The 13,072-nt window shown below is 35.1% G+C and overlaps 1 protein-coding gene across 3 annotated transcripts in view; it reads left to right on the plus strand.

The window, feature by feature from the left end:
* The window catches only part of LOC150085261 (mortality factor 4-like protein 1), a 261,359-nt gene that overhangs the window by 64,216 nt on the left and 184,071 nt on the right, over nt 1-13,072 (plus strand). For 2 of the 3 annotated variants that reach the window (XM_090373949.1, XM_090373950.1), the window contains exon 2: nt 9,163-9,316. The exons of the other annotated variant lie outside the window; for it this stretch is intronic. In XM_090373949.1, the coding sequence (XP_090230075.1) occupies nt 9,259-9,316 (58 nt within the window). In that variant the 5' untranslated portion in view covers nt 9,163-9,258. The remainder of the gene's footprint in view (nt 1-9,162; nt 9,317-13,072) is intronic. 3 annotated transcript variants of the gene reach the window in all.

Consider the following 13,072-nt stretch of genomic DNA (forward strand, 5'->3'; position numbering starts at 1 on the left):
TACTCTTGATCTGATTATCAACAGTGATTCTTCTTTAGAATCTGCAGATAAAAGAACTACTAGGTGGCAGTGATGATAGTGTCCCATGTAAATCCCATTGATGTGGAATTTACTTAAAGAAGTAACTACTACTGAGGGTAAAGGGAAGGATTTTTGCTTTTGTAAAGGAGACTTCAGTAGTCTCAGACAGTTTTTAAATTCTAAATGGGAAGAGCATTCAGGAAAATTTAGGCTTTTTATACTAACTAAGAAATACAGTTCAAGGCTTATACCTAAATGGATGTCAGATGAACTATTAAGACATGTGGCAGAGAAGAAAAATGCATATATACTATCAGGTGATACAGTAAAGCCTATGGTAGATAACAGTGTTGGGCAAATTTCATTCAGAATGACAAATGATGAATAATGAATAAAAACACATTTATTCATGTATAAGAAATAATTTAATTGATGAATAAAATAATCATTATGAAATAAAATGTTCTTTTATTTGTTTTTAGAATGCATTTTTATTTGCTGAATAACAAATAAAAATTATTCAAGAATAAAAAAAAAATTAGTCACAAATAAGGAATTTATTTGTAATTAATGGTTGAAAAAATTATTTAAGAATAAAAATTAGAATAATCAGAAAGGCATTTGTTGTGTTTGAATTGGTTATAATCTCTGACTTTGCTTATGACTATAGTGGCCAGCCTCTTTATACTGCCATTTCCATCCATTATAATCATTCCATTTGTTCCAAATTTGCTTTCAATACTACCCTTTTTCCAAAGAAGTCATCAGGAAGTCTATGAGACTTAGGATCATTGATAATAGAGGCAAAAGAGAAAAGTCTTTCTACTAGCACAGAAGAAGAAAGCAGTGTATTAAATCAAAGAAATACTTTCTTCACAGCCGGACATCTCTTTAAACAGTTTATATCAACGTCTGAGTCATTTAAAAAAGTGCAGTGCTTTTTTTCAGTTTTCCACTTGATGTCGAATTTTTCTCTACGTGGTGATTTATGTCTAGCCCAAAATCAAAAAAGTTGTCACCTCTACTTTCTTTTGAAGAATGTATGTTCTTTTTTGGCTTGCATTGTGATTTCTGCAGTTGTAGTTTGCTTAAAGAGAGTAAGCAATCATCTTTGTATAGAAGGATAGAAGGGTCCATGCAGACAAACCATTTGTCCTTAAAATGAGGATAAAAAATGCAGTGACAGCTGCATTTTCTGCCTTGGCACTTGAAAAAATCATTTAATTGGCAAGTAACTGTATTAAGTAAGGATTCGCTCAACTGTTTACAATATATCCATTCACGGTTTACAAGATTTTAAAATTTCTGTAATGCTAAAAGGCACTGTATGAAAACTCTGCAGTACATATTTTTCTTCCCCCTGCAATGTATCCAGGGCTTTTGCTAATGGCCATATACACGTTTGCATGTTCCGATTGGTAATCGAATTCATAGTTCCTTGAGGAATTTGTTAAATTTAATTCTTTATATAATCGAACACTTCTTCTCAAATGTTTAGGATTTGTTTAACTGACTCATCTAAGGAATTCCATCTGATCTCTCCCGGCCTGAAAAGTATGACCCAATACTCTTTCCAAAACCTAGGCTGATTTTGGGCATCCCACTGCTTTCCAGAGCTTATTACATTTCTCTATTACTTCCTTTTGTATGGCATGCAGTTGTGGAAATTTTTTTGATGTCTTGCACAAATCAGCTGAAGCACAAGGATTTAGAGTATGAGCACTGCATCATAGATGTCTAGGTAATATTTGTTGTCATGAGATGTTCACATTGCTACCAATGGCTGACTCATCGGCATCAGTTGTCAAATATTCCTTATCTTCATCATTCAAGTCTTTTCCACTTTCTGAAAGGTTTACAGCGTCTTCAGATTTTTCCAAATATTTTGCTTTTTACAACGAAATATTTAAATGCTTTAAAGAAATTGCTTAAAGCATTATCAGTAATGATTGCTACGATTTTTGTTGAATTTAGACTGAAATCTGAATGGATGTCATCTAAAAGGTCAGCAATTGATTGTATCGAAGGAATGTGTACTGCAAAACCTACAACACCAGATGTTAGCTATCATACATATAAAATTTACTTCTTTAAGTTCCTGTTTTATGAGAAATACTATTGTTGAATAAATCATCATTTCGATGTCTGAGATTATAATGGCTGATAACTTTTATACCAGCTTTAGAAATATTTAAGTTCTCAGAGGAACCGTAGCATGAATTATGAATTTTGTAATGTTGTTAAAAGACCGTTGAGAGAAGTTTATCTTCATATTTGCCATAATGGATTCATTTATTCCCGAAGGTCCAGCTTTCACAGATATTTCAAGGCTCGAAAGGCCTAAACTTGATCGAGTATCACTGTCACTTTAGTCCATTGTGAATAAAGAGTTATTACAATAAATATAAATAAAAAAAAATTGCAGTTAAGTCAACAGAATTATCACAAAACTAAAAAATACTAAACACTTCAAAAAAAAAAATTCCACTTAAAAAAAATGAATTTTCCAACTAATCAGAGATTACATAATTGGAAAAATAATGGATTAACAAGAAAAGAATCGCAAAAAAAAACTGGTTTACTCTTGCAAAAGCAAAGAAATAAAGGAATTAATCTTGGAAGCTACTAGGGTTTTCATGCCAACTAAGAAATACTGTTCAAGGTTTAAGCCTAAATGGATGTCAGATGAAGTAGTAAGACTTTGAGTTTTTTTATGAAAATCTCAAACACGAGAGGTATTAGAACCTATAGTACCTAGTACCGTGCTTGGGTTGGAGGTTGAGAAGACAAAAGAAGATATTTGTTGATATTAGACTTGAACTTCTGTAGACTGTAATTTTCAGGAAATGCATATGAAGGAAGGTTGTTCCAGAAAACAGTAGTTGAATGAAAAAAATGCATTGGGCGCATATGAATTATCAGGAGACAGAGATGCCTATGGTAAATATAAGATAGTCACAAAGGACGTGAGGCAAGCAAAGGCTGATTACGAGAAATCTTTGGCAAAGGATGCAAAAAAAAACAGTAGACTTCTTTATTTATGTAAACTCTAGAAGGAAGGGGATGAATCAGATTGGTCCATTTGACATCAATAGTTCGATTGCTGAGTAGCTGACAAACTGAAGGAGTATTTTGCATTCACACTTGAAGTCTGTAGGGAAGTGGAGGCCAGAAGCTTATCAAACTCTGGCAGGGAACTAAATGATTTTGTAATAACAGAGCAAAATGGAGGAGAAATTGAACATAAGAAACCTGTGGGTGGATGGAATCTATCCAATTATATTAAAGGAAGCAGCGAGGGAAGTAAGCAAACCCTTAGCCATAATTACCAAAGCTTCCTGTGGACTCGAGGAGGTCTCCATGGACTGTCCCCAATTCACAAAGGGTGACACGAATAATTCCAGACCTGTTAGTTTAACTTCTGTTCCAGGGAAAATAATGGTCACTGGTTAAAGAAGCATTACAGGATCGTCTAGACAAGACTGCAGTTATAGTTCAGACACAGCATGGGTTTGTTACAGGAAAGTCTTGTCCGACAAATTTGATTGAATACCATGATGTGGTCACAAAGGAACTGGATGCAAAAAATAATTTTGATATCGTATACTTGGATTTTAGGCAAGCTTTTGATACTATGGCACATGGAAGACTACTATATAAATTGGAACATTATAGCATTAAGGGCAAGTTGCTACAATGGATAAAAGGATGGTTTAGTGGGAGAAGACAGAGTGGCAATCAATGGACACTGCTCTTCATGGACTGATGTTATTAGTGGTGTCCCCCAGGGTTCTGTGTTGGGCCATTGTTGTTTTCTGTATTTATTGATGAAAGTATATCAGGGTTAATGTCCAAGTTTGCAGATGATAAGAATGTTGGCAGTGTTATTAATGACAGTAATGATAGTATGCTACTGCAACAGGATCTGTAAAAGTTGAGCAAATGGGCTGACAGGTGGCAACTGAAGTTTAACGTTGACAAATGCAAAGTACTGCATATGGGTAGCATTAACCCCAGAGCAATGTACCAACTGGGTGGTACTACGCTTAGGGTAGTGGAGAATGGAAGGGACCTGGGAGTAATTGTGCAGTCAGATATGAAGTTTTCTGAGCAGTGCAGGCAAGCTGCAAGAGTAGCTCATGATGTCTTGTTAATGATATACAGGAATCTTGCTAGCAGGAATAAGATGCAATAGTCAGTCCACACCTTGAGTACTGCATACAGGCCTGGAGGCCTAATTTTATGAAGGATGTAGAGCTGCTGGAACGAGTACAGAGAAGGGCAACGAGGTTGGTGAGTGGAACAAAGGGTTGCTTGTTACCAAGAAATGCTTACTTTCTGCAAATTGCAGTGTCTGGACATGTGCAAGGCAATTTAATTGAGGTGTATAAGGCTTTGAATGGTTTGAGCAAACTCAATGCTGATGGGATTCTTCCTCTTGCTCATATTACTCACTTGAGGAGATAAGTTCAAATTGAGGAAAGACAATTGTAGAATAGATGTGTGGAAATTTTCTTTTAGCCAGCGGGTGGTTGATAGTTGAACAAACTTCCATCTGTTGTAAGTGAAGGTCAACAACTTAAATAAGTTCAAGGCAGAACTAGACAAACATTTGTAGTGAATGGATGGGTAAAATGGAAGGGGTTTTTTTTTTTGGTTGATGCTATATAAGCTTGCTTTCTTGCATCATATGCCTCTGCTAATGCTGTAAGAACAATAAGCAATATGAATTTCCAGTATGGCAATTCAAATGAAAAAATTTAATAAATTAATTATTTTAGTGAGATTTAAAATCTTAAATAAGAATAATTGTGTATCACATTATAAAATAAATGCAAATTAAAAACATTCCAAGTTAGCAACTGCATGGATGGACATGGAGGAGGAGAAATGATGGGAAAGCATTAGGTCCTCGAAGCAAGATAATTTATTTATTTATTTTTATTATTTTTTCATATATATAACTGCGTTATAAGAGCCCTTCCTGCATAATCTTGGTGGTAAAAAATAATCTGCATTTAAACTAAACCATTTTATAATAGAGAGCTGCATATTTCATTTATTTCTTTTAATTCAGTTTCTTACTATAATCAAGATAAAAAGCCAGTTAATCAAATCATTAAATAAATTTTTAAAGAATGTTAAAGAAAATTTTTAAAGAATGCAAAAAATGCCAAGAAAAGCACAAAGATCCCACGGGGTTTTGTCAATGAAATTTGGAAAGTTTGCTAGCAGGGAATAGGAGGCGATTATCTCATTGTATAAGGCAATGGTCAGGCCACATCTTGAGCTCTGCATATAAGTCTGGAGGCCTCATTTTATATGTAGAACTGCTGCAACATAGAACATGTACAGAGAAGGGCAATAAGATTGGTGAGAGGAATAGTGGGGTGCTTTTACCAAAAAAGGCTTCAGTTCTGCAAATTGCAGCACCTGGAGATTAGGCACCTGCGACATGATCTGATTGATGTGTTTAAGCCTTTGAATGGCTTGAGCAAACTCATTGCTGATGGTATTCTTCCTCTTGCCAGCCTCTGCATATGTGGTGACATGAATTCAAATTGAGGAAGGATGGTTGCAGAATAGATGTGTAGAAATTTTACTTCAGCCAATCTGTGTAATTGGATTGTTTGAATAAATTCAAGGAAGAACTAGACAAACTATTATAGGGTATGGGTAGGTGAAGTTGTTTTTTTGACTGATGCTGTATAAGCTTGCTTTCTTATATCATTTGCTACTATTAATACTAATACTAATTAACCAGGGAAAAAAATAATAAAAAATTAAAACAGTCTGCTTCACAAAGATATAATTCTATTGTTAACTACATGCTTATATTTATAAGTATTATTATTAATTTGTAAGAGACTTTCTGACAGAAAGGCAGATCTGTGTTAAAAGTTTTAATGTACATTCCAATTTGTAACAGTTGCTAGTATGCATGCAGTTTTATTTCTTATTTTATGATATGTAACAATTGTTCATAGCATTTTTTACCACAGGATAAATGCTTTCTTGACAATTCTTAAGAACATATCCCTCTATTTATCATAGAATCCATGTTTAGAAGATTATTTTGCATATTTTCACCATTTTCAGTAGTCAGGTAACAATATGGGAGGTGGTGTGTGTATATATGTAAGTTCCCCAAACTGATTGCCCTGATAATATTTCTAACATTTTCAGTCAGTTGGATAATAAATGAGACTTAATATATAACCATCATGAAATATTATTTTGTTTAACCCTAGTACATGGCTATCCATAGTAATATAGAGGCTATGCCATTTGTCTCTCATTTGGAATGGTCAATGGTCAGTTTCTCTCACTTGACTGAATGATTTATCCTGTTGATAGTAGAACCCTCTGAAGAACTCCCAGCTGTCTTGGACAGAGATATAGGGTTTTCATTTTGTAAAACAGACAAACCAACCATAGCATACACTGGTTTAGAGACATGATGTACTAATGCCTCATTGTCACATTTGTTTTCTGCTGATCTAGAGCAACTTAATTCTGTCCTTATTACAGATTGTACAGAAAACACCATGGTCTTTCAAAGAATGTGTGAATGCTATAATTTAGATTAAACAGAACAAACTTATTTGATCACGGTAAAAAGTTTCATAATAATATTATGAGTTTTAAGCCTACAAAATTTATAAATGGTAGTACCATTCAAAGTCAGGATAAGAAAATCATCTATGCTTTCTTTTACTTATAAATATCTGTACGTTATCACATGTTTACGTATAGAGTCAAAAAGTTCCAGAACTTATGCTTGTAATATTACTTATTGTGATAAGGAGTTTTACTGCATGTCATCTTTGAAGTAATTCCCTTTTGCTGTTCTCACACACTTCTGCCAGTGGAAATAATCCTTGCAGCCTTTTCCTGTGACTTCCCCTCGTGTCTGTGTAGTAGTGCATTCCATCTGCTCTGCAAACTTGAACTTGCATTCATTCAAGAGTTGCTTCTTTCTGAGGAACTGGAAGTAATCAGCAGGGTTTAGATCTGGCAATGGCAAAGAGTAAATTGTGGGAGAACAGGGGTACCATGAGTTGCTAAAACTAAATGAAAATAACTCATTCCAACGGAAATCTAAATGCACCCACACCTTTCTCAGCCTCCACGGAATGACTGAAGGATGCATTCCCGAACCTGTAAATTATCTGTGCACTTCGTGGCACAAACATGACAGTGTATGCAGTAGCTGTCTTCTTTGTTGGCTATTTTGGGAGTTTCAAAACTTTTTGACTCTGCTACGTATGAATTAATACACTAAACAAATTTACAGAATTTTTAGGCATTTGCACTTACTTCTTTATACCAGTATGCTATTTTAAAACTTATTTTTTCTTAGTTTGACCAAATGTGGGAATTAAAGGTAGCAGCCTGAGAGTACACATAGTAGTATATAGATGCATCCCACCAGTGAACTCGAAGAAGTGGCTGGTAGATTGGCATTAATTTCTGTTCAGTTCAAACCATCTGCTAAACCATTTTTCGTATTGCTCTTTTGGAATGCCTTCAATCCTGTCGTTCCAGATTTTGCTTTCTTACTTCTTATATATATGACTCCTCTTATTAAAAATATCTATATAATGTGACCCTATGTAAGCAGTAGGCAACTTGACCTCCATTCTTGTCTAGTTTTGGCTTTAAGCTGTTTTTAGTTTTTTTTTTTTTTTTTACTAAAGACAACCACAGAAACAGTTGTCTGTCATGTACAAAACAAACATTATTTATGAACAAGTTTAAAATTGAGTAGGACTGGTAGCACGTTGCCAAGAATCATTTTGCTTAAAATTGCATAAATGTCAAATGCCATAACAAATAGTTCAGCATACATTAAAGATTACTATGTTTGACATTGATATTGTGCCATTACTCTTATTACATTGGACATTTGAAGTGAGAGAACCATCTTAGTCCCAGTGTTTCCTTAAGGAACTCATATCAGCTGAAGAAGCTCGAAAGCACTAACTTTTGCATTATTTGCAGTAAACATATTTATACCAAGAAATTCATTATTATAGTATTTAAAAATTTATGCAGCTCTGCATCACAGTATTTAGGGCACTTTATCCTTAAAAACAGTGAGAGACAAAATTGTCCCCTTTTTATAATGAATGCTTAACAGAAGACACCCAGTAGATAAATGTCCAAACCTGAAAACAAAGGCATCATTACTTCACAGCTGGAATGTTGCATTTTCTTTCTTGCTTTTTTTCCCATATGGATTGAATCAGTTTGACTCCAAGATTATGAAAATTTAGCAGTTCATATTTTCTTTATAGAATGTGATTCCTATTGAAATGCCACTTTTGTAGTTGTCTTATGTACTAATTTTGTGAAACACATTCAGTTGGCTAGTGAAGTATTACATACATTGTTAGTTTTTCTTTTCTTTTTTTTTGTATGACCTTGCATTTTGTCCCCCCCCCCTGCTCAGCTCTCCTTGAGATACTATTACCAAATTAAATACATAAGTGTAAATTTCTGTGCCTCATTCTCCCTACCTTCCCCCAGACATAAACATTTTTCCAAAGTTTGTAGTCAGTTGAGAATTGCATTATGTCATGATGAAAGCATTGCAATTTCAGGTTACAAGAATTGTGCTTGTTACAAAATTTTTCAAGGCTCAAATGGAAAACAGAGTATCATTGGTGGGATTGCATTTTGATTTTGATGCATCAGCAATGGGATTCCTGTCATCTTTTTTGTAGGAAAGTGCAGAAATAAATGTTTTAACATGGTCACCATTACAGGCAGAAATTGTTGCATATTTGAATGGTCATTTATGAAGAAAAGAATATGCATATAACTTACGCTTTATTGGCAGGCTGCTGTACAGATTATCTGTTTTTATATCTGCTTTTTAAAATGTAGAAAGGCCCAAGGACCACATGGAAATCTAAAATAAACTCTGAAAGAAAAATGTGAGTATCAGCAATGATTAACTTACAGTAAAAGCATGGCATTATGATATGCATGTATTTATATTTAACTTTGAACATGTATGTATTGTTTTGTGGACACCTGTAATTGCAGTAAATGCATACTGAGTCTGCATATATGCATATATATATGTAGAGTAAAATGCATATATGCAGAAAATGCATATTGAGTCTTTCTTAGGAACTACAATATCAGGATGATCACGTGGAAGTAAAGCCTACAGTAAACTAAAGAACTGATGATCCCCAAACAAACACATAAAAGAAGCAGAGTGTAATGGGGAAAATCTCTCAAGAAGTATTCCGCAGTCCCAGCGATTCTTCAATTAGTACAGGTAGGAGTGTTTGCCAATCATCTCCATTAAAAAAGGCTGTTATTATAGTAGACTATCTATGATCAAGCTGAAGGTTGTGGACTGCTGTACATATTTTCTTGAAGTATGGCAAAGAGATAAAAATAACATATTTAGATAATAGTGCATTACATTCAGGTCACAAATTTGGTTGCTTCTGCTATTTTAGTTTTCTGTAATATTTTATTTGCAGTAATTTTATATTATAGGTGGTATGGAATATTTATTTCAGGTTTTTGTTTTCATTTTGTGTAATTCATTGTTTATGTTATTATTGCCAAAAATTTGTTATGGTGAGTTTTAATAACTTGTGTAAGCTTACCTTGGATCTATTTGTCTCTGATTATTTTTCTAAACCAGAATTGTGCCCATTTTGAAGCACAGTGAATTACCATGGTCTGGTTTCACTTTGCAAATGGGAAAATAAGTGTGAAAATGAGTAGCATGTTTTAGCACTTCTTTACCTATGGATATATAATTTTATTTTGATTTTCAGAATTTCTCAAATAGGTCATAGTAAATGATATTCTTCTTTGTGGCATTATAGTACAAGATAAAATTAAAGATAAAAATTATATATCATGTTCCACTTTGCTTAGTGTAGAATGTTTTGCATGGATCTCTTTGCTACATGAAATGTGATTTCATGAAAGGAAGTAGTTAAGACAAGTGTGGATCCCTGGTAGTAGAATTTCTACTAGAAAACTTGCATAGGAAAGTTGATTTATGGGGAAATATCTAAAAAAAATTGGTATTATTACAAAATATATCACTTTGGAACTCAAAAAAATAGATCTTTATATAAATTTGAATTGAATGGCGATTGAAGAAAACTTCTGATTTTTCTCCCTTATGGCAGAGGCTTGCAGAAGTGAATGAAAATATACAATTGGAAAAGTGCATTTAGCATTTTGTCCAATTATTGACTTTGAGGGTGCTTTTGACTACATTCAATGGAGCAGCGTTCTTATGATGTTGAGACTCGCAGTCTGTTCAGCTAAGATCTTTAGGGTAGTAAAGGACCACTTCACACACCGTACAGTGACTGTTAAGTCATCGGTTGGTTCTATTGTACGAGAGGTGACCAGGGGATGCCCACAAGGATCAGTTTTTGGACCACTAAATGTGGAACCTAGTTTTGGAGGACTGGTTGCATAGGGACTTTGAGCATACAGAAATGGTGGCATATGCCGATTATCTTGTGCTGCTTATTGAAGGAAATTCGCAGATGCAACTAGAAACCAGGTTTTGCTTAAACTTAATAACTGGTGTAGGTTACATAAACTGACTGTATCAGGAACCAAAACAAGGACAATGGTCTTCAAGGGTCATTTTTCGAGTAGAAGACCCCCAGTTATGAGAATGAATGGGTTGAGCCTAAAATTGGCAAGGCGATTAAAATATATAGGTATTGTTTGATAGATCTTTGACTTTCAACTCACAAGTTACATATCTATCAGAAAAGGTGAGGAAATTTATTGGGATGATTACTTGAATCACTACAGTTGGCGTAGAGTTCACTAAGGTGCTGAATTTGCTATATGAATGTGTATTTATCCCCATGGTAACGTATGGTGCACCAGTTTGGTTTGAGCATGTAAGTGGAAAAGTATTTACTAGAAAGCACAGTTCCATTCAAAGAGTAATGCTTCTTAGGATGTACATGGCATGGTGTACATCCTATCGACCCCAGCTTTGCAGATTGTGACTGGAAAATTGCCTATCGATCTGCATTTGGTGTATTGTGCATTGGCTTAGTTCATCCGTCGTGGCATTCCCTGTTATTTTCTGAATATAGAGGTGGGCATCTTGGCAGATCCCAGGAAGGAAAGGAAAGGGCAAGAATCTGGGATGCTTTGGTAAAAGTCTGGCAACAGCATTGGAGTGTTTGTGATAAAAGGCAGATTACACAAAATTTTTTCCCAGATTTAAAAAATACAGCCTCGATAAAATTCAAATGGTTTGCCCCAAACTTACAAGCTATGTTCTTATTGACTGGTCAAGGTTCGATTAATGCAAAGTTTCATGATTTAAGAATTACTGAAAGCTCTAGTTGCCATTGTGACGAAAGAGAATTATGGGAACATATATGTACAACTGTGAAGAGTACAGCGATCTACGAATTGAATTGGTATCTCGGGTTAGTAATCTGTCTTCTGTGAGACAATTCTAGTTGATAAACAGGAGAACTTCTTGGCTTTCCAAGCCTTTGCAACTACAATATTTTTAGGCGGAAGACTCTTCTGCATCTGGAAGACTTGGATTTGTAATGCGGTATGGTGTAGTGCTGAATTACCTAAAGTTCTGTGAAATCGTGGAGGCTTGAATCTACTATATCCACTGCAACTCCAGCTCCTTGTGCTGGCATTTCTGTTCTCGGCAGCTCCTGGTGCTGCTGGCTTTCCAACAGACGTGAACAGATGTAGCTCTTTCCAATGAAGTTTGGACTTTGTCTGAAATTTAATTATATGTATATTTATTTTTTATGTAATTTGATTATTTTCAGTTTGTTCATATCAACCTTTTTTGGTCATGGCAGGTTTTTTCCCTCCCTGTACTTGGGCAAACAGGAGTGGGAGTATATAAGAGTACTGCTAAATTGTGGAACTGACAGTTGGGTTGCCATTGGTTGGCTGGGACCGCTTTAACTAATAAATATCAATGTCCAGTGAAGACCTCGAGTTGGAATAACAATAGTGAATCTGCAATGTAGTCTGTTGAAGAAACTGTTCATTATAAAGTGCTGACAACCAGTGTTATCAGAAGATTCAGACGTTTGGACTTTGTCTGAAATTTAATTATATGTATAAATATACATATTTAGAAATTGTCCAGAAATTTCATTGACCCCATTTGACATGGGGGATATACGTGTGCATTTGCTACAAGATAATTTAATGGTGAAGAGGAAAGTAGCTGTTTAAACTTCTTTAGTTTAGCTAAAACCACTGACTGACAGCTGTTAAGCTGGCATACCTTAACAACCCATCTAAGATCAAAAGACTACAATTTTTTATCACTTTGCTTTTTATAAATACTAATTGGAACCTAATTTGAAATAATTTGCAGAAACTTTTGCTTTGTCATTTGCCATCTTTAGAAAAAGTTTATGGTTGAGTTTCGTAGTGCACATTGCAGGAATCCTATGTAAATGCCCTTTTTCCTCAGAACTGGGTTTGGGGATTTCCTGCTCACATGAAAGCCAAACCTATACTACATGCAATTGTAGACAGACTTCTCAGGAATTTTTTTTTTTTTTTATGTGAACCCCAAACACGAGAGGTATTAGAACCTATAGTACTTAGTACCGTGCTTGGGTTGGAGGATGAGAAGATGAAAGAAGATATTTGTTGACATTGGACTTGAACTTCTGTAGATTGTAATATTCAGGAAATACGTATGAAGGAAGGTTGTTCCAGAAAACGACAGTTGAATGAATAAGTAAGGAAGATGAAAAGTTGGTTCTGTGGGTTTGAAGTTGGACAGTAAATGGATGTTGGCTGGTGGCGGCACGTGTTCGGCCGCCACCAGCGGCCGAACACGTACTGCTCATTGACGTACTATTTCTGCATGCAGCAGAAACAGTACGTCTATGAAAAAGCGAGTGGAGAGACTCTGTTAGAGATGAATCATTAATTAACCTAACTGCCCTCTTCTGAATGGAATCCAGAAGCCTGAGAGAGGTTTTGGGGGCACCACCCCAGATGTAGGAACAATATTCCATGGCAGGGCTGATTT

The sequence above is a fragment of the Mastigoproctus giganteus genome, chromosome 5 (genome assembly GCF_048544385.1).
Source record: "Mastigoproctus giganteus isolate SK-2022 chromosome 5, ASM4854438v1, whole genome shotgun sequence".
Lineage (NCBI taxonomy): Eukaryota > Metazoa > Arthropoda > Arachnida > Uropygi > Thelyphonidae > Mastigoproctus > Mastigoproctus giganteus.